This window comes from Cydia pomonella, chromosome 5 (assembly GCF_033807575.1).
Source record: "Cydia pomonella isolate Wapato2018A chromosome 5, ilCydPomo1, whole genome shotgun sequence".
Lineage (NCBI taxonomy): Eukaryota > Metazoa > Arthropoda > Insecta > Lepidoptera > Tortricidae > Cydia > Cydia pomonella.
The window spans coordinates 17,954,178-17,976,156 of NC_084707.1; the positions used below are offsets into that span (position 1 = coordinate 17,954,178).

The following is a 21,979-nucleotide window of genomic DNA, read 5'->3' on the forward strand; positions in this document are numbered from 1 at the left end:
TTTGACAGCGCAGACGGTAGGTACATGTGTAAACTTCTATGAAATTATGACGTCTTGTACTGTCTGGGCTATCAAAATCGTTGCCAATTTATCTTCGTCTGACTCTATCTACCTATAGGAAATATATTTAGCAGACGGATAAAGAATGATTCACGTTAGACTGCCCCGGGGCCGGGCCGGGGCGTCCGACACTTCGTTTTCACGAAAGCATCACGTGACCACCGATCACCCGTCATACAAAATGGCCCCGGGCCGGTCTAACGTGAGTCATCCTTAACTTGAATACTATAAAATGACGTGATGGTGCTATTTTTATTATTGCAGGTGTAAAAACCTACAATGGGCTCCAAGCTTGCGATTCATGCCTTGTGCCGCAGGTTTTTTTTGCGATTCTTGGGAACAGTAGGTAGTCAATATCATTTGCTTCAATTGTATAAGTGTGTATGACAATAATTTACACCCAAAAAGTAATACTCGTAGTAACATAAAAAACACAAATAGCCTTTGGCACAAATGCAAAAAAAAAATATTTTGTTTACGTAGGAATATGATGGGATTTTTCTTAAGTACCTCGTGAAATTAACCGTCTGAGAACCCCTAGAGCTATTTAATAAATAGGATATTAGCGCGGAAAATAAAATGAGATATAGCAATGTTACGATAAATGCCGTCATATATTACAGCGTCAATCACGTGACACGAAGGCGTACATCCAATGTTCACTACGAAAGAAATAACAATTGCGTAGCAGTGGTTGAAAAACTGTGACAGAAATGAGCTTACAGTACCCCTAGTGTAAATAAATTCGATTTCGAAACGTGACGTACGCGTTTGCGTTTAGTCTCATTTTGTATGTGATTTAGTGAGAGCGCGCCAAGCGGGACGTTTTGGAAACTCAAAATCCTATACAAAATGAGACTTAACGCAAACGCGTTCGTCACGTTATGATGTCGATAAAATTTACACTAGGGGTACTGGTAGCTTGTCGACTTATCCGAGTGTGAGTACTTTTCTGACATTTTATTTTACAAAAAAACTCAGTATTATTTATTAATTGAGCACATATTATGTACATATAATTCATACAAGATACATATAGGTATACTAAAATATATCTAAACATAAAACTAATTAAAAACTAAACCTAAATAAATCAGAACTTAAATATAAATATAAACTAAATATGTATAAAAAAAAACTACCAACCTATTGGCTACCGGGCCGTCCCCGATGCAAAGGTGCCCATCACGCTCGCTGCATTGCCGCGTTGGATTGCGATGGATAGCCTTTGCATCAGGAAAAACCCAGAGCGGGGGTCAAGGCCCCTTTCTAGCAGGCGACGACCCAGATCCCGGAGGAAGGACATTATTTATTACATTTTACATATATATTATTTTTGGGTTCTTATGAAAATTGTATTTTATTTTTTTACCTACGACTAGTTCTAGTATGTAAGCGACTTGCTTTTATAAACTGTAATGCTTATATATTTAGTAATAAATAAATAGTATTAAAGTTGTGACGTGTCATTTTTTTTCACCATAACAGCTCGTAAAGGTCCCGTAGATACTTCAAAAATGGATGAGGAAGTTGCGTTTTATGTACAAGAATGGCAAAGCATTTAGATGGAAATTTTGAGTTGTTTCCCATGAAGACTGTATCGTTTAAAAAAACAATATCTACTATACTACCCTAACTTAAAATTAATATAACATATTCAATAAAAGAAACTTGATTCGTTCCTGATCTGATTTGATTTTCTGGCTTTCTGTCTGAACGTCGATATCTAAGATCGGACAGCATCTTAACAAAACGTTTTTGTCACTCTGCACCAGTCTCAACTCTCAACGAAACTGCTCTTTGAAATCCGTAGAACGACCATACTGTATGCCTAAATTAACATATAACAAGAACGGCCTGCAACTTAAATATGCGACGCACGTATAGGTAGTTGTATAAATAGCATTATAAGCAATAATAGCCTATAAATAAGTTATGTTTAGATTTACTTGACCTGTCTATACTTGAATACCGAGAATACAACACGTGTTCGGTAATGATTGGTTTTATTTAATATCCATTCGACGCTCCAACAAGTATCTCATTTGACTATAAATTTATATACTTAACAAATGTTTAATTGGCATGAGATATAGGCAGTTTAGTAGGTATATAGTTCGCTGACAAAATATATTTATTATCTTCATACCTCTGCAAAGCCTTGAATCCATAGTGGTAAGATGGGAAATTTGGCCAAAATATAGGTGGAACTTATGCTTTTTAACCATGGGCAGGATTTGTTTGTTAAGACATTCCTTTATATAGATAGCTGCTATCATAGTAGATGTAGTAAAAAAATTATTTGATTTTAGACCACAAACACAAATTGCTTCAGATTTTTCAGTCACTGATAAGTGTCTTATTGATCTTTTACTGTATAATATTCTGCTCTGGATAGCGTATTCTAATCCAAATTTAACATATTTCATCGTCCATTAGATTGAAGGGCTTGGTTTTCGGCCCAATTTTGATTTGTAATCAAAAGTATACGCTTGCTTGTATAAATCAGTTGTCCACAATCGATTTTCTCTTTTCTGTAAGTATACGCATTTTTAGCGTGAAATAATTCATATAAAAAATGTACAAATAGCGGACTCAATGCCTTAAGGCATTCTCTACCAGTCTACCATAGGGTCAAACAGAAACTCGTGGTTAGTGCAGAATTGTAAATGTCGAGATGAAATATGAAACACAAATCCAGATGTAAACAATAAAACATATAGTTATACACATATAAAAATGATAATATATACTTACATTACATACATAGTATAAATCTATATAAGATTCCATTTTTGGAATCTTTCGCTTGCTCGGGTATTAGCACGAGGGGTTAAACTAGCACCCCCCGCAAAACAAATAAATATTAAATTATGTTATTCTCATTAAAGTGGAGATAGTATTAGTATTCGCCTGGATTACTAAAATAAGCATTTTGTATGTGATAGAAATATTTTTTGATGTACGTAATCCGATCATCGGTACGCCAAGCGCACAAAGATACGTAGGTTTACGTCATATTTTCATTCGAAAATGGACCTCTATGACAATAAATTCTACTTACCTGTCCGGCCACCCTCCCTTGTTTTAATCGCGGCAAATCGGTGTGGCTCCATGAACTGGTGGCCCACGGTGATATCGTTCGCAAATCTTCATCGAACCTAAAACAAATTTATTTATCACGCCTCTAGCAATTTGGCCTAGATACGAAGGCAGGCAGTGGGGTACTCGTATAGTACGGAGTATCCAACGAAAATGGCTTTTCACCTCAGCTGTTCGAACATGCGTACATACCTTGCTGTGCGAATGCGAACAGTGAGCGAAATCGTATAATGCAAAATTATCAATAAGGAACTTTTTAATATGACGTAAATTATATTATTATTATTATTTATTTATTATTTATGAATGCACAGGCAGCTTATGGCTGATATGTGCACATCAATGTCCTGCACTTGTGTTTTGTCCATTTATAAAATGTTTGTCGAGTCTATTTTTAAAAGAATTCACTGAGGGTGCACTGATTACGGATTCGGGCAAAATGTTCCACACTTTCACTACGCGGTTAGACAGGAAGTGTCGTCTTGGGTTGCTACTACTCTGCGTCCGTGTCAGCTTCAGAGAATGTCCTCTCAGTCTGTCACACATATTCCGAGTGAAAATATCACTCAATGCAGGTACGTTGTAGTGTAAGTATTAATGTAATTAATACTTTTTATGCTGTATTTGTGTTCTAGCTACTAAGGTGAAGAGTTATATGTGCAAAATGAAATCAAAGTTAACAGTTTAAACTTTTGGGTTTTGTATGTCTAATATATGAACGGGTCTATGCGCGATTTATTTATGTAAAAATCTAGACACGCGGCATCGTGTCAAGCCAAGTTCAAAAGAAGAGAACTGGCGACGCAGCGGCTGTGCGTTATATTACATGAACAATTTGGAGCCATTTTTGACCCTTACGTAACTCAAAATCTATTAAACATAAACTTGAAATTTGGTTCATTTATTGAGACCCTTACATTAATATAGTTCAACCGGTTATTAAGGAACATTTAAAAATCGGGATTTTTCTTACTGACTGACTGAGCTACTGACCTAACATCAAAAACCTAACCCACTTCCAGATGACCTAGTAAGTTGTGATTTGGCATCCAGCTGGGCAATTGTGTGGTTACTAACCTAGGATAAAGAAACGGGTTTTTTATGGAGTGTAATATTTATAATAACAGATACACTGTCTGGGCTGTCAAAATCGCTGCCAACTTATCTTGGTCTGACTCTAAACACGTCTGTGTAATTGAATTACATATATATACGTCCTATGTGTAATATTAATAATAATTGAGTATATTATAAGTATATGTACTCGTATGTTACATCCATGTTCGTAACTACTACCTTTACACTAGCTCACAAATGTTCATTATAACGCTCGCTTTACTTTACTGGCATATCTATTAATCTTGAAATGCTTTGCAATAATTAATAAATAAGTCAAAACAGAGTGCATTTATTCCAATGTTCAGTAAAGTTCCAAATGCATTAGTTAAAAACCCTTTGTACTAATAATAATTTAGAAATAACTAAGCCCAGGTAATAAACTCCTCGGCGCCTGCAAATAATTTTATCTCGTAGAGATAGAAGATCTTAATAACGTATTCTTGTTAAGACGAGCCAAAGAGATAACAGAGACGAAAAAGAGGGAACAAAAATAGTAAATTGCAGTTTTCCTTAGTTCTCATTTCTGTCTATCGAGGTTAGCTCGTATAAGATTAATAGATTACTGTGTTGCCATTAAGGTTGGTAACTGGGGCAATAATCCTTCAAACGGATAAGCGCTTGCCTAATTTAACGTCTAATTCAACAAACTGTGGCTGTGGTAAAGTAATATAATACTCAGCTAATTTTTAAAAGGCATTTTCAAGCAAAAACTGGTGGATAAATTCAGATAATCACAATGTAGGATATTTTTTATTAATTTCTAAGAAATATAATTATTTCTCTTAACGGTTTTTAGGGTTCCGCACCAAAATAATAAAAAGGTCCGTCTATCTGTCACATCGCTAAATATCTTATAATACCTATGTAAAGAAGGTTTTTCAGCATCGGCGACGTCTGAGGCTAATACTTGTTTAAGTTTAGGTTCTAAGTCAAGTTTGGTATCATTTACAACTAAATCAAAGATGTAGACGTAGATTTCACCTAAATCGGTTCAGCGATTACTGATTCCCCATACAAACCCTTTTATTACTTTTATTACTGATTCCCCATACAAGTGAATTTTGTTGGCATGAAAACTATCCATACAAATATCTACACCTTCCTTTTCACACCCTTAAGGGATGATTTTTGAGATGAAAATTATACTATGTTCTTTGTCGGGACTCAAAAATAAATTTTAACTAAATTGTTTCAGCGGTAAATAAAAAAAGTTAAAGTTTTTTTAAATATTTATGTTTTTAATTCGGAATGGTTTCAATATGATACATAGATTAATTAGGCATCCCCGATGTACAAGAAAACGATACCAAACTTGGTCTAGTAGCTTAAATGATATATTATTCAAGATAAAGTTGAGAGCCAAAAAATTTACATCAAAAATCTTGGTGGTTCCACTTCTTAAATCCATCTTTGGATCCTAAGGATCAATCCTGCCAAAGGAAATCTATTGTTCACGCATCGCCGCATTTTACGGGCTACAAGTAGGACCACTACTACTTACTAATAAAACTAACAAAAGTATTGATGTAAAGCAGACTAAACGATCACGGGAACACGTTAGTAAACACGTAGTACATCCTAATCGTGGTTCAAGTTATTACACTGGCATTTACACCATGGAAACGGAATTATCCAATCTTGCATCGGTATGTTCTCGGAACGGTGGTATAGATTACAGAACCGGTGGTTGACATTTATACGTGCATATTATGATACAAATATAATCTGAATACATCAGTGCACTTCGAATAATGCCACTTTACGATCGTTAGCTAAATATACCTACTAACCTGAAATCTTTAATTCTGTTGTGTAGAAACTTCCTTATATTCCAGGGTAGGTCGTTGTGTCCGTCGATGAGAGGGGACTCATGGAGAAGGCGCTCCGCCAACCGGAGACGCTCGTGCAAGGGCGCGCCCGGCGGCGCGCGGAGCGCTAGCGGGCCTGCCACGCACGCCGTGCCGGCCACTAGCACTAGGATCGCTACGCAACACCAGCGCCGGTGCCAAACGGAAAACCCTGTGTAGTAAGCGTATGTTGTAAAGAGAAATATCTGTTAGGTTAGGTATATGGGTCAATTTTCAAATGAGCATTTATTTATTTTTACATTGAACGAACAGTATTAAACTGAGAAAAAAATATACTATTGTTCCTTTGTATGTATTGTTAGTGATAAAATCTCATGTTAAACCCTAAAAACAGCGAAATGGAGGGAAGTGGAATGTACCATTCAAAAATCATCATTTAAAAGTCAATTCTATCAGCTAACAAGGAAACAACTTAAAATATGCATCTCGTTACTTTGCTCCACATTTGGATAAAATGTAGCTATCTCATTAGTTTTGAACAATAACGAGGACCTTTACCAGTTGGTGTGGTGAAAAAAAATATTTAGTCGACATTTATACGGGTACTTTGACCATACAAATGTCATGCTACAAATTATCGTATCTAGTACTTACTTAGGCACGTAAACATTGTTTAAACCAATTTAAAAAACGTGAGAGTACCCACACACCGTATCACAAATTAATATAATAATAAAAACTTATTTAGGTGCATAAAAGCGTTTGTGCCATAACATTCTCCCTTTTATAATGTTACTAGCGACCTGTCTCGGCATCACACTGGTTACTGAAAAATCATTCAGTAGTTTTTGACTTTATCGCGAACAAACATACATACAAACTTGTTTTATAAGCTGTAGTGTAGTAATGATCTTTGCATGAACATACTCGTAACAACCTACAATCGGAGCACAGAACGCCAAAATCAATATTGCCCTTGTTCCAATCTCTGATAAAAGCTCAATTGTGATCGACGTTTATCTTAACAACTGACTTAAGTACAAAATAAAACGCGATTGGGGTCATAGTAATCGGTCGTGGGGAAGCCTCCGATAATCTTGCTGTCAAACGCAAGCACCGAGCGGCGTGCGATGCGATGGCGAGGCGGACGTGTGTGGAAATTGTACGGAGAATTAGCGGCTTGTTCCCCGCCGTATAACCGCACACTACATTGCACATGTATCCTTTTAGTGGCTTCATTCCCGACTGTGCCTTCGATGCTTGCTGAATGCGTAAGAGCCTGACGCTGATTATACTGCATTTTGTTTTTCTTACTGTCAACTCGGCGAAATAAACATAATTGTTTTTAATAGCTATATTAGGGCTGCATTTGATCTAGCTCGAAAGCTAATAGCATCACCAAAAAGAAAGGATATTAGTAGCTTATTACATTAATATATTATTACATCAATAGGTTTTCGTTGCTTTTGCAATGAGACGCCCGCTCGCAATATTACGTACAAGAACAGTGTTCGATATTGAAACCGGAACAAGAGGACGAAGCAGACTCGGACGAACTTGAACATCACAACCAATATCTAAAGGTAGCCGCAGACGACCTAGAACATAATGTTCTACAAGAAATAAAAAGAGAGCCGACCCCAACTGATGTGGAACAAGGCGAGAACGATAAAAGTTATTTAATTCATCATCATAACCAATAATCACATATATAGCATCTATTGATGACTGCTGAAAGCGTAAAGCAACACCTGATGATTTACATAATACGGGCACTCAATAACCAGTGTAACAATGATGCGAAAATTCTGGAAATCAAATACCAGTAACGTAATCGAGTTTCTAACGTTAGCCCGCAACTCTTTGTGCCAATCGAAATTTAGAGATCCAATTTTTGCAATAAAAAGTATGGTGCAAAAAGCATTTTATATCGTTTCAGCATTTTATTTCGTAGCAGCCATTTTATACCGTTCACTTGTTTATTGTGGAATGGCTGGGGTTGTGTATCGCGCACAGAAGTATTCCTGAACAGAAGTCTTATTATATTCTGGCAATTTTTGTGAAAACCAAGTAAGTTAGTTTTTGAGTTAAGACACGTCATACAGTATATGACGTTTTTAGGGTATTTAACTATTGAGTAACTGGCAGAAGATATCGACGCCTTCTGAACTGAACCACCACCACCTCACTATTATGCAATCTCTAGCGATAAGAAGCAATTTCGATGGCAATTTTAAAAACCATTTTCAATCGAGCATAGAAGAGGGCAAATTTAAATTTGACTTGGTCAATAATGGGGTATTCTCACCAGTGGTACCTACTGGATTTTTTTTCCCACCTTTTCCCGGTAGTTACTTCTAAAATTTTGTTAGAGTTCAGTACCAATAAAAACAGTAAGTATAAATTAGTATTATATAATATAGAGTACTTTTATTAATAATTATAAGTCGAATCGTGTTTCAGTAAAATGCTTTAAAATAAAAATGATTAAGTAAAAAAATTATAAAATTGAATTAATAATACGTACGACCAAACACCCGGACCCGGGTACGTCCTTAAACTACGTCCAAAAGAGAGGTATGGGCATTGTGAATGCCATCTCGCTTTGTGTGGTAGGGCACAGCCAGTGGATGTCATTCCAGATCTAGAGCAGAGCCCAACTGGGGAAGTACCTCCACCTTACAGAAAACCGCAGCCAAATAACACTAGACCCTACTCATAGTGTTGTGTTCCTGCTGGTGAGTAAAGGTTGCCAGAGCTTAACGAGGGAGGGCGGGTTTAGGGTCGGCAACGCGCATGTAACTGCTCTGGAGTTGCAGGCGTACATAGGCTACGGACACTGCTTACAATCAGGCGGGCCGTATGCTTGTTTGCCACCGACGTTGTATTAAAAAAAAACAATTCAGTCGAAAACCGACTATTTTTGATCACTTTAAGGCAGTTTACAGGAACCCTAATCGACATATGATTATTTATTAAACTTAATTAAAATTACTATTTATACCTACTATACTACCTATAATGTTTTTATTAGTTTTGGACTATAACAAAACATTGGTGGTAACTATTGGGAAAAAAATCCTAACTTTTTACCAGTGGTAACTACCGGGGTTTTTTTTCCCTGTAGTTACCACTTACCACTGGTAAAATGTGGGAAAAAATCCCAGTAGTTACCTCTGGTAACAACTTGGTGGTACCTAACTAGTGGGAATAACCCAATAATGCTTCATGGCATGCAAAGATGCAGTTAGGTGACACTATTGTACATTAAATTGTGCACATTTAAAATTAAATTTCGAACTATTATTTAATTAAAAAGGTTCAAAATTCAAAATAAAACAAACCCAGGAGAATAAATATGTCTGTGGTATCACGGGAATAAAAAGTATTTCATAACGCATGAACTCTGTAGGGCTTTGTCGAGTAATAAAGTGGCTTTGAGGTGCGAGTTGGCAGGTGCTTGTCTCGATTATGTCGTTTCATAACTGAGGGTACGTAAAATATAAGATCACCGAAGCCTTGTAACAAAATGAACTAGGTCAATAATTGAGTGATAGGCCGCTGGGACACCGGACAAATTACCTACATCACCCTGCAAAACTATTGTACGCAGTTTTGCACCATTTTGAGCTGATACAGGAGCAGTGGTTTCTAAATTTTGGGGTGACTTTTTTGTCCTCCTTAAACACGTTTATGTTGACGTTTAGGTAGACGATAGTTGACAATTGGCCTTATTATCAGTCATACTTTTACGCTTGGAAGTGAGCATCACGCTCACTCTTCAAAAGTGTATTTTATATTTTTTTTATACGGTTGCTCAAAAGGTACTACTTTGTGGCTGTTTATTGCAAACCAGTGCGTTTTTGGTGCGCAATTTTTATTAATGTATGCCTGATCGAAATCCATACGTCCACACCAAAGGATTTGGATATTCAAAAACTTTAAATAGTATTTATTTCGCCATTATTATCTCATCTCGGGACTAGTGCATAATCGCAGAGTATATAATAGTACTACCACGCATAACGAAATTAATAATATGCACGCCAAGAAAATAGCCTAACATAACCTTAGACAATACTTTTTAACAATAAACTCAAAGAAATATAGAAGGGATTAAAAAATGATGACGGATTACTCACCTTCCAACCTAATCATTATAATTAACAAAAAAGAAACAACTGAATATCAACTAACACGCGAAGTGTTGCTATAGTTTCCTCTTGTATCAACTATAAACAATCGACTTGTAAACTTGTCTATAACTTAGTAAACTCAATTTAAAGTTGAAAATGGCCAAAACCGGCCCAGTGGCCAGTACTAGTCAGACGTCATTAGCTCATTAATACCCATCCATTAATGAAATGATATAACTTTTTCTTTATGACCTACAAAAGTGTTTACATGCTACGTACAACTATTACATAACGATGGCAATCGTCAGAGCCCAGAGGAAGGGCAAAAACAAGCGGGAGGTCTATTGATTAAAAGACGTTCGCATGAGCGGCGGCTGAAGTGCTATACACGTCCCGTTAGAAAATTGCTCACCGTGACTGTTTGCTGGAGGGCGGCCCGAGCTGTGCCAAAACCACAATCACATATTATTGACAGTAACTTGACTTCTCCGAAAGTTGTCTTCACGAAGCATTCATATTATAGGGTCATTTTTTACACAAATTGACTAAGTCCAACAGCTCAAGAAGGCTTGTGTTATGGGTACTTAGACAACGATAAATAAATATTGTTTACCACACTTATCTATATTATGCCACCAATAACACTGTCAATTTCAATCTCTTTGGAAGAAGGTACTCCAATTACCTATGAAAGTTTATGATGTTTATGGACATTTTCAGAAAACGGTGTATAATACGAAGTTAAAGTACTGAATTGCATGTGTCATTGTGCTTGCTCGTGTAACGGTCAGCTGTAGTAGGCAGTATCTAATTCCAAAAGGTCTATTTATCTATTTGTGTAATTTTCAAATGGAATTACGCTACGACATTTGGGATACATGTGAAGTTTTAGTGTGTTGTGAGTAGGTAGGTATCTTTTTACGTTTCTACGATCTTACACGAGAACAATTGAGCACTTTAGCCTTAATGGGCTTAGCTGAGTTAATGCTTTTTATCTTTATCTAGACAATGCGTGACTTTTTGCCTCGCGTATTAAGTACAGCTTGAATTCAGTCCTCCATTATAAAATAGGTAACTCCTATTTTTAGCAAAAACGTACGCGATTCCGTGTCTTGTTACACCTCAAGCCATTCGACTGTCCTAGGTAAGGAGTGCAAAGGGCCTAATTTATAGATACGTACTACTGCAGTTAGCAGTAGTGATGTAGATTGTGTAGTCAATGATCCTGCCACTGGGTCCCCAGTGTGAGAATAAATCGATTCTTGACATTTTGGTCCCCCCATGACATGCCCTGAGAAATTGCTTACGGTGATTACTTATCCGGCACTCACTACCCTCTCAGTGTGGGTAAGAGCAAGGAGATCGTTACCATACCCTCGTATCGTTCAAAGCGAGGAGTTGGAGGTTCTCTAGACGCAGACACGGTAGCTAGCCACTGAAGCCTCACTCACTGGACGAGTTGCCTGTGGTAGTAGAGCTGTGGCTGGCAGTTGAAGTGGTGCCGGTGGACAGCCACTGCGGGGACTTGCAGGCGCTGCACGCCGCGGGCCGCACGGTGCCACGTTCAGTTACGTCAGGAGCTGGCGCTGCTCGCTTCTTGCCCTGAACAGATGCATAGGAATTTAAAAGGCCGGTATTGTAACAATGTGAACATTTGGAATGAAATTAAACGAAATTTCCAATTAATACAAATCGAAATATGTATTGATTAATATTCTTACTTAAAAAAGGCACAGGAAACTTTAATCGAGTTCAATTAAAAAATAAGTGTTAAATATGAAGTTCAACCTTACAAATGGTATTAGTTAGTCACTCTGATATCTGATATAACAATCTGACTACCTACCGATAACGAGAAAGACTATCGTAAAATTAAAGAGTTATTGATTTGATAAAATAATGAAAAACATATATTTGTATGCTCTCCGATCGCAGCCTAGCACAAATAATTCTCATACAAATTGTGTATAAGTTTTTATAACAAATGAACAAAATCAGGTCATATGCGTCTGAACGATTAGACCCGCTCTACCACACGGTAAATAACAATATTTTTCAAATATTCACTTTTCTTGTTTTCTTGCTCTCAACTTTATTTAAGCTCGTATCTTTGTAAGTTTGGTATCTCGTATTTTTCGCATAAATCGGGGATGCCGAATTAATATATGGTATCATATTGACACCATTCCGAAGTAAATCATAAAAAATAAATACCGTTTTAGGATTCCGTACCCAAAGGGTCAAACGAAACCCTATTACTGAGACTCCGCTGTCCGTCCGTCTGTCCGTCGGTCCGTCCGTCCGTCTGTCACCAGGCTGTATCTCATGAACCGTGAAAGTTAGCCAGTTGAAATTTCTACAGATTATGTATTTCTGTTTCTGCTATAACAACGAATACTAAAAACAGAATAAAATAAATATTTATATGATACGGAATCCTTCGTGCGCGAGTCCGACTCGCACTTGGCCGATTGGAAGGAGGAGGAGGAGGTGGAAGTTTGTGTGGGGATTAATTAATCTTTGAACTGATTTAAACGAAATCTACGTCTATATTTTTGATTTAGTTGAAAATTATATCAAATCTGGCTTAGAAATTACCAAATAATTATTAACCGCAGACGTCGCCGACGCTGAAAACCCTTCTGCTATGGGAAATCCTTTGTTCAGAGAACGCCGTATTTGACCGTATTATGTCGTGTGCAAGCACAACTAATTAGAATAAAACCGGCCAAGAGCATGTCGGGCCACGCTCAGTGTAGGGTTCCGTAGTTACTCTTCCGTCACAATAAGCTAAACTGGATCTTAAAGTATAGTAAATTGTTAACCAAGGGATGAAACGGTACATTTAACCCGAGTTAAACAAATAGGTAAATTTGCATAATCAGTACCTACTTAATTAAAGTAAGTCTTTTTACTATGAAGGGAAAACTTTTTGCGATAACTCAAAAACAGATAAACTGATCATGTCCGCTATAGTTTTCATTTAATGTCTTTCTTAAGCTCTACTTCCACGATTTTTTTCATATTTTTTGGACCTATGGTTCAAAAGTTAGAGGGGGGGGACACATTTTTTTTTTCTTTCGGAGCGATTATCTCCGAATATATTCACTTTATCAAAAAATGTTTCTTAAAAACCCCTATTAGTTTTGAAAGACCTTTCCAACGATACCCCACACTCTAGGGTTGAAGCGAAAAAAAAATTCACCCCCAGTTTACGTGTAGGGGAGGTACCCTAAAAAAATTAAATTTTTAGATTTTGTTGTACGACTTTGTCGGCTTTATTGATTTATATATCCATGCCAAATTTCAGCTTTCTAGCATTAACGACCACGGAGCAAAGCCTCGGACAGACAGACAGACAGACGGACATGGCGAAACTATAAGGGTTCCTAGTTGACTACGGAACCCTAAAAAGTTGCGTTGAACAAATGATTTGTATTATTTCTATATAGGTATCTGGTTGTTTAAAGTTACTCGCGCAATGTTAAATACTTCATTCAAAATAATAAATTAAAAAAGACGAACGCGCGAAATCGCCTTTTAATACAAACGTAGTCCTCATTTTCCTCTCTGGATATTAACATGATTCAAAATATTTTGTCACAGTTTGTTGTATATTAACCACAGCTAGCTTGATTTTTTTTCGAATTTTTGATTATTAGAAGAGTTAGGAGCATTTAAAAAATTGTATGTTTTTCACCCCAAATTATTACAATAATAAAAAAATCGAACGTAGGCGTATAGGCGATGGTTAATATACATCAAATTATGTCAAAATATTATCATTATATCAATATCTAGAGAGGAAAATGGGGACTACGTTTGTATGGAGAAGCGGCCGTCCCCTTTTCTCTTAATGTTATGTACAAAAGCCATTTGTACGTCTAGCATTACATGCCTCTCATAAATTTATCGTGTATTCCATGCCGATTAATTTCCGATTCATTTCATACATTAATGGATCATAATCAGCAAATCGTTTCATAATTATCATTAGTGCCATATTCTATCACTAGTGATGTACGCTCTGGGCATTTAATAATGTGTGATTTGTGAAAATGATTATAGTCTAAATTAGGCGCGCAATCAACTCGTGACGTAGAATTAACACGAGTAGAAATAAGCTTGTTAAACTATACAGAATTGAATTGTAATACATCGATGCGTATTTTGAAACGTTTGAATCACGCGTGTTTTAGTTATTTTAAGACAGCAAAGTTAAAAAAATATCGTAATCCCCAAAATTAAGAGTTTCAAAAATATAGTATGTAAAGTGAAATCCAATAGAAATTGCAAATATTGTAAACTAACCAATTTAGCTTTATTTCTTCGTAATCACGTACTTTTAGTGGACAATGATAATTTTATCAACAGTTTATTTTTTGAACATTTTATATGTATCAATTACTAGTTAAAATAAATGTTAATAATTAATATTTCAATGAAAACAAACATCGTAAAAGCTTTAGGTTATAAAGTTATAAGTATGTCAAATGCTAAAAAATCTGTCATAGTAGGTAGTTTACATTATTTGCAATTTCTATTGGACTTCATTTTACCGGTTACGTTTATTATACTTAATAGTTTCGTGGATTGCGAAAGCGTAAAATTGGTTACCTACAATAACAATAGCACTTTTTCTTAATCGGGACACTTCGAGTTTTAGTTATTAAATCGCACTCCAATATGATACTGATCTGTCAATGTAAAAAGTGACGTTGTTGGTTGAAGGTTGACATAATGCGCAATTCAGCAGGTCTTCTAAAGGAAATTGCAATCAACTCATATAGGAATGTTGTCAGATCCATGTAAGATCAGTATCAAATTATATTGTTGGAATTGGCCTGTATATTCCCACAATTTTTCATAAAAAGTTCTGTACGCAGGTAAAGTTTGCACGATAAATAATATTATGGAAATTAAGCAAAGCATACCTATACAATATTGGAATTGGTTGCGCGGATAAAATATAATACCAGTTTTATGTTAAGTAAAAGAGGGTGAGCGGGTTAAACTTACATGGGTATCGTAGAATATGGAAGGTATCCGGTTATTGCCGCCCGACTCGCACGTGCAGTGAGAGCGCGCGCCTCGCAGCCCGCCCATCGCTATCCTGTCAGCTTCCACAAAACTTTGTGCCTCGTCATCTACTAAATCGTTGTGAGTACTTTTTGACCCCTCCAAGCTTTCATCACGCGTCCATAGGTCTGACCCTCTATCCCTGAACCGTTCACTTGGAAAATCGTTATATGACATTTGCCTTCTTATACTTCGACATCGGCTGCGGTTATCTAGAGTGGAAAATTTCATCCTTTCAGGCGCAGGAGAGTGTCTGGTTAGCATTTCATCATTATTGTCGAAACTTCGCATTTTAATCATTTTGCGGGGTGGCCGTCTGCTGTTATCTGCACTTACATTGCACTCCCTGAGTCTATCAAAACATTGGTCGACATTCCCTGAAAAATTTGCATAAGTAGAAGCATTGTTTTTCAAATCGTCTTTTGATTGAAATTCCGACGAAGTAAAAATGGAGCTTTGGCTGTTGACCCTCCTCTGCGACTTGTCGACTACAGACAACATTGATAGTTTCTTGAGAGAGCTCGCCGAGCCAGATGTTATCTCGGCCAGTTGGACCGCATTTTGGTTTTTCTTTGAAATCGCTTCACCACCAATCTTTTTTAAATTAGATAGTTTTCTCTTTATTTTTTGCACAAGTGTATTGGTAGGATCATACGAAATCAATTGTTTAGAAAAATAGTTAGAAACTCCAATATGCTTATTCTTTGTATATTTTCTGTCTAAGCTTCGATGAGAGGCTACGTTTAAATGATTTCGGTTGGCTCCGCGTTTTATTCTTTCTAAATCATAGATGTTAAGCGTATGACCTCGATGATCCACGATGTCGCGATGGCAGTTTAAGTAATTGTTCTGTTGTATGCTACAGTTGCAAACTAAGTCAAAGTCATGATCTGATATGTGTTTATTGAAACACTGTCGTTGTGCTGCGAGGGCGAGACACGCTTCGCAGTCGACACCTAGTAACAGCTCAAGACTCGTGTTTCTGATGAAGCCATCGCTGAAGGTGCGTGATCGAAAATTGGCTGGGTTCTGTTCGACATTTTCCCAGTCGGAGACCAGTCCGGCCCCACTAGGCAAACAGGGCGCGCCGCCCGTGCCACCTGCGTCGTCATCTACCATGGTGGAGGCGTCTCGGTTAACGTGGATGACGCGCGGTGGCCGGAATACTCGACTGTCGCTTCTCACCGAACTCCGCGATGGCGAAGGCGACGGTCTCTTGAATCCGTCTACTTGAAGCATGCTTCAGTCTTCAACTTTTCGCTTTTGTGGAGTCTGTACCTGTGAAAAGAAAAATAATCAATATGTTAACGGCTACTATTTATTAGGACGCGCATGTCTTCAATGTGCTCATTTGAAGCGCCTCGAGTATTTGATAAATGTGCAAAGGAAGGTAATCGGCCAAAAAGCAAGTATCAGAAAATCACTAAAGAACACGCTTGAAGTGAAGTGACCCTTTCCCAAAATGTTTACGAAAATTTGAGAAAGTTGTAAGTATATAAAAAATCTAATGTTCATATTTTGGAGCTAAATGTACAACTTTATTCGCGAAAGATAACCCGTGCACCTATTTTTAATCTTTTCCGATATTAACCGGTTAGTCAGTAAAATAAACCATAACCAACTTATCTACTTACATATGTGATTTTACGAATCTTACAAGTTGTGGGATGATACTAATGCAGGATACTACTTATCTAACTAATTATCTATGTATTGCGCCGGGTTAATAGCAGTTAACGAAACAATTTATTGGGGGTTTTACATTGGTTATTCATTTTATGCCTATATGGTCTTTAAATAAAACGTATTTTTCGTTCATTTAGATTTCACGTAAATTCTAATTGCTAACTTAAACACCTAGCTCCTTTTTGGATTGCGTAGGAATTTACCTACGCTAAACGCCCCTAATTCATTTAACAAGATTCCAAAAGAATCGCGTCTTTTCCTTAATATGTACCTGGTAAAAGCGCCTATCAGTTTGGTAAAAGTCTTGTGTATCCGGTCGGTTTTCCGGATGTTCCACGGCCCGCCGAACTGGGAAATCTGATATGTCTGAAGGCTTCACGAAAGCCGCTTGAATTATTCAGCCTAAATCCTGACTGTGTAGGTACTTATATATGCTTATTGACAACCGTAAAGTCTGTAGTAACGAAGTTATCAACTAATAAGACTTTTGTAAGTAACCTGTGGAAAATTCGCTGTGAATGCAGGAACATGACTGTGAAGTGTCGTTTACATACCTAACGTTACTCTTTTACAAGCTTTTATTTAACTTGCAATGTTTGTATGTTCGAGTCAAATTTTGTGCTCTGATGATCTCTGTAGGTTTGTATTTTCAAAATTTAATTTGTTAAAAAATCCGATTTGTATCATAAATAAAACTTTTGACAAAGGACTCGCTAGTATTTTACTACTAATGTTATTACTCGCTAATGTTATTTCATGACTTGATTTAAAGAAAGTCAGACCAAAAACGAATTGGCAGTGTCAGACTAAAAATCGGTATTCTAGCGTAATCTTAAAATTATAAATTATTAGGGTATCGTTGGGTAAACACTGTTATAATGCTCATAAACATCGAAGACTAATGATACTTATTATTGTATCTCCATAAGTTTACTGATTTCAAAGTCTACGTGGAAATAAATGAACTTAGAATATTGGTTTACTACACTAATATTTTGTTACAGCTTCTAGAACTCTTCAGCTTGTTATTAATTTAAGTAATAGTCAGTCAAATATTTCTTCAAAACGGCGTTTTTTTTCCACTGAATTTTGGCTGATAATCCTAGATATTAAACACGCGTGCTTTTTCAGTATATTATAACACTCGCACTTTTTCATTATATTATCCGACTGAGTTAAGAAGATAACTAGTTGCTAATAATATGTATGGAAACGGAGCCTTCTTAAATTGGTCGAGTAGATTTTACAACGTGGACTGGCGGGAGCCGGCGCCCCGCCCGCTGCCGGGGCGGGGTGAGGGGCGGCAGGCAGTATGACAGATGTAAGATTTTTACTAACCGATTTAACAATAAAATTTGATTAATATGAAAGTTTCTTTATTCCTCGCAAGTGTGTTGAAAAACGTCGTATGAAACGCGTGTGCTATGGTCATTACACACATCGGCTTTCTTATTGCGCGCTCGCACGCACAATATCGCCCCGTGTGTAATGACCAACACAAGCACACTTGTATCACAATATTCACAATGTACTATTACATTAACGCTCATTTATTCCATCAATCCTTGATTACTTAAAAAATATGTCTAAATTTATCTGTACAAATGGGAAATCGAAAACAAAAGGACTTCTGCTAATTAACGATGGATTGCTCAAACAAGATAATATAATTATATGGGTAGGTATAATAGGTAGGTACAGTTAAGTACAATAGTTGACAGTTGAAATTTTTAGTCTGTATTTCTATTGGGAGCGTGCACGACTGTCACGCAACCTAGTGTCCGCAAGTCTAGGGGAAAACGTCAATTCACTACATCTTATAAAACTACTCTAAAACTAAAAACTACTGAACGGATTTTCATACGACTTTCATCTATCAATAGAGTGATTCGTGAGGAAGGCTTAAGTATATAACTTGTTAAGGTTTTGTGTAAATTGTTTGAAATATAACGATGTTGTCGGAACAAATCACGCTGGCTAGGAGCTTTAATCGAAAACGCTGCCTAATCTGTTTGAGCTATAACAACACAATGTATGGTGGGGTTGTTTCTCATTCATAGGTCTACAAAAAAGTCCGCGATCTTAAATGTCTATCTTTTAAGGATAACTTACTATATCCATTCTTAACTTATAGAAAAAGATCACGTAATATGTGGCATTTGCAAAGCTATTTACATGGATACATTATTAACAATTATCAAAATAAATACGTTAGTTATATTAAGCATTTCATACAGATTACAATGGTCCCTTACACCATTCAATTTAAATGAATATTTCAGAAGTAATCGTAAATCAAAGTTTCATTTCGAGGCATATAATTATACGAAATGTTAAAGACGCTATCCGCAGTTAGTTCAAATTTTTACCACCTTATGCGCTGGGATCGCTTTACTTACCCCCACCATGCACTTCGCACGGTCCCAATTCCGGTTAAATAAAAGTTAGAGAGACCCAAAAACTTCTTTTGTTGAACAAACAAGTCTTTTGTTGTTCTTTGTTGAGAACGGTAGGTATATGTGTCAAAGCAAAATACGAATAAACTTAATTTCAAGTAGAAGTGAGTTCAACTAAGAAAAAAATGGTATAGGTAAGATTGTTGGTGATATGCATAGAAACCTTTATGTGGGTGTCAGACTCGCACTTACCGGTTTTTACTATTGTTTCGTTGCAGTTCAGTTTTCTTACCATACATTTGTTTACCATCACATTCCATAGGTAACACTGAATATTCTTAGAATCGGGCATTTATTTAGAGATCATGCAATACAAACAAGCGTTTAATTTTTAAAAATATACCTCACTGGCATTAATAATTTGCCGTAAATAAATAAAGCGGCCAAGTGCGAGTCGGACTCGCCCATGAAGGGTTCCGTACCATTTATGACGTATTAAAAAAAACTACTTACTAGATCTCGTTCAAACCAATTTTCGGTGGAAGTTTGCATGGTAATGTATATCATATATATTTTTTTAGCTTTATCATTCTGTTATTTTAGAAGTTACGGGGGGGGGGGGACACATTTTACCACTTTGGTAGTATCTCTCGCGCAAACTATTCAGTTTAGAAAAAAATGATATTAGAAACCTAAATATCATTTTTGAAGACCTATCCGTAGATACCCCACACGTATGGGTTTGATCAAAATTTTTTTTTTTTAAATTTTATGACGTATTAAAAAAAACTACTTACTAGATCTCGTTCAAACCAATTTTCGGTGGAAGTTTGCATGGCAATGTATATTATATATATATTTTTTGATTTTTCATTGTGTTATTTTAGAAGTTACGGGGACACACTTTTTTCCACTTTGGAAGTGTCTCTCGCGCAAACTATTCAGTTTAGAAAAAAATGATATTAGAAACCTCAATATCATTTTTAAAGACCTATCCATAGATACCCCACACGGGTTTGATGAAAAAAAGATTTTTTGAGTTTCAGTTGTAAGTATGGGGAACCCCCAAAATTTATTGTTTTTTTTTCTTTTTTTGTGTAAACATCTTAATGCGGTTCATAGAATACATGTACTTACCAAGTTTGAATAGTATAGCTCTTATAGTTTCGGAAAAAAGTGGCTGTGACATAAACGGACAGACAGACGGACATGACGAATCTATAAGGGTTCCGTTTTTTGCCATTTGGCTCCGGAACCCTAAAAACGACATGAAAGTTGCATATCCGCCAGATTCTAACTTCCCTAGGTATCAATCTGACAGTAATAATTTTTTTTTTCAAAAATGTTGCTTTGCTGATCCGCGAAATAATAACCTGCTAGTCAATCAGTGCTAACCCGTTATTACTTATTTGCGGATTTTTACATGCAATTAATGTTCCCATATTCGCACCGCGAAAATAAGTACCTACACAAACAAATATAACAAACCACCACCAAAAGTAGGGTAGGACGGGGAAAATTGAAACAGGTTATGATGGAAATAAGTCAAATTTCTTGGAAATTACAATACCTATGCGTGTGACTCAATACTCAGGCTATGCAGTCAGCTGATATTCTTAAATCCTTAACCAATAGCGCTCGAGCCCTGAGCGATTAGCAGTAGTCTTGAGGAGCAGTTTAAGAATTTCGCGGTATAAAGTGAATACCGTGAAAATGAAGCTTACCGTGAAAGTTATTTGAAAAAGATTAGAAAGGTCTTACATTTTACCAAATATATTAAGGTGTTCCAGACGTCCACACACAGTGATTCAATTAACGTACCTATGGGGTCAATTGAACCACTCTTCCACATTCTCTTTAATTCCCTATCATTACGTAACCCTTGGGCGGTAGGCCTTGCAAGCATATTTAAAAAACTAAATAAATAACCTTTAATAATACAGGCGCATACCCTTCTAACTGTAAAAATAAAATAGTTACAGGTGGTGAAACGTAAAGTCTTTCAATCCATGTGTGTCCTACCCTACAAAATTCGACACGTGTTTCGCCTCCCTACGAGGTATCATCAGGAGATGCCGGAGATGTTGACGGTCCACCTGGGATTAGCAAAGTAACATTTCTGTTTTAATTAATATGGATTTCCGCGAAGTAACCCAAATAGTGGTTTTGTCCGAATACCGAATATTCAGCCCCTCTCTCGGCCTAAGCGCCGAATATTTGGCATAACATGTGAACATTTTAAGTTATAGTTCATAACTAGTAAATTATATAGTTAGAGTTAATCAAATCAGATCTATAGTAAAAATATTTTTTATTTTGTAATCAACAAATGGTTAAAAACAGGGTCTTCGTATCTCACAATATTCCAAGAAAATATGTTTAAATTAAATACGAGTATAGTGGTTTGCGGTTATTTTTAGTGTAATTTTTATTTTTAGGAAGGTGTAACGGATATACTGTATTCAGCCGAATAGTAGGCAATATTCGGCCGAATACCGAATATACGGCAAAATGGCCAAATACCGAATTGTTGCCGATTATGGCATTTATATTTGATTAATTATTTAGTAATCAAGAATCATAAATAGAATAT

The 21,979-nt window shown here is 36.5% G+C and overlaps 1 protein-coding gene across 1 annotated transcript in view; it reads right to left on the bottom strand.

The window, feature by feature from the left end:
- Positions 1-18,088, bottom strand: part of LOC133517929 (uncharacterized) — a 28,897-nt gene extending 10,809 nt beyond the window's left edge. Inside the window, exons 1-4 of the mRNA XM_061851413.1 lie at positions 15,245-18,088; positions 11,677-11,827; positions 6,072-6,300; positions 3,125-3,221 (exon numbers count right to left, since the gene is read on the bottom strand). Of these exons, the coding sequence (XP_061707397.1) occupies positions 3,125-3,221; positions 6,072-6,300; positions 11,677-11,827; positions 15,245-16,543 (1,776 nt within the window). The 5' untranslated portion in view covers positions 16,544-18,088. The remainder of the gene's footprint in view (positions 1-3,124; positions 3,222-6,071; positions 6,301-11,676; positions 11,828-15,244) is intronic.
- Positions 18,089-21,979: the final 3,891 nt, after the last annotated feature.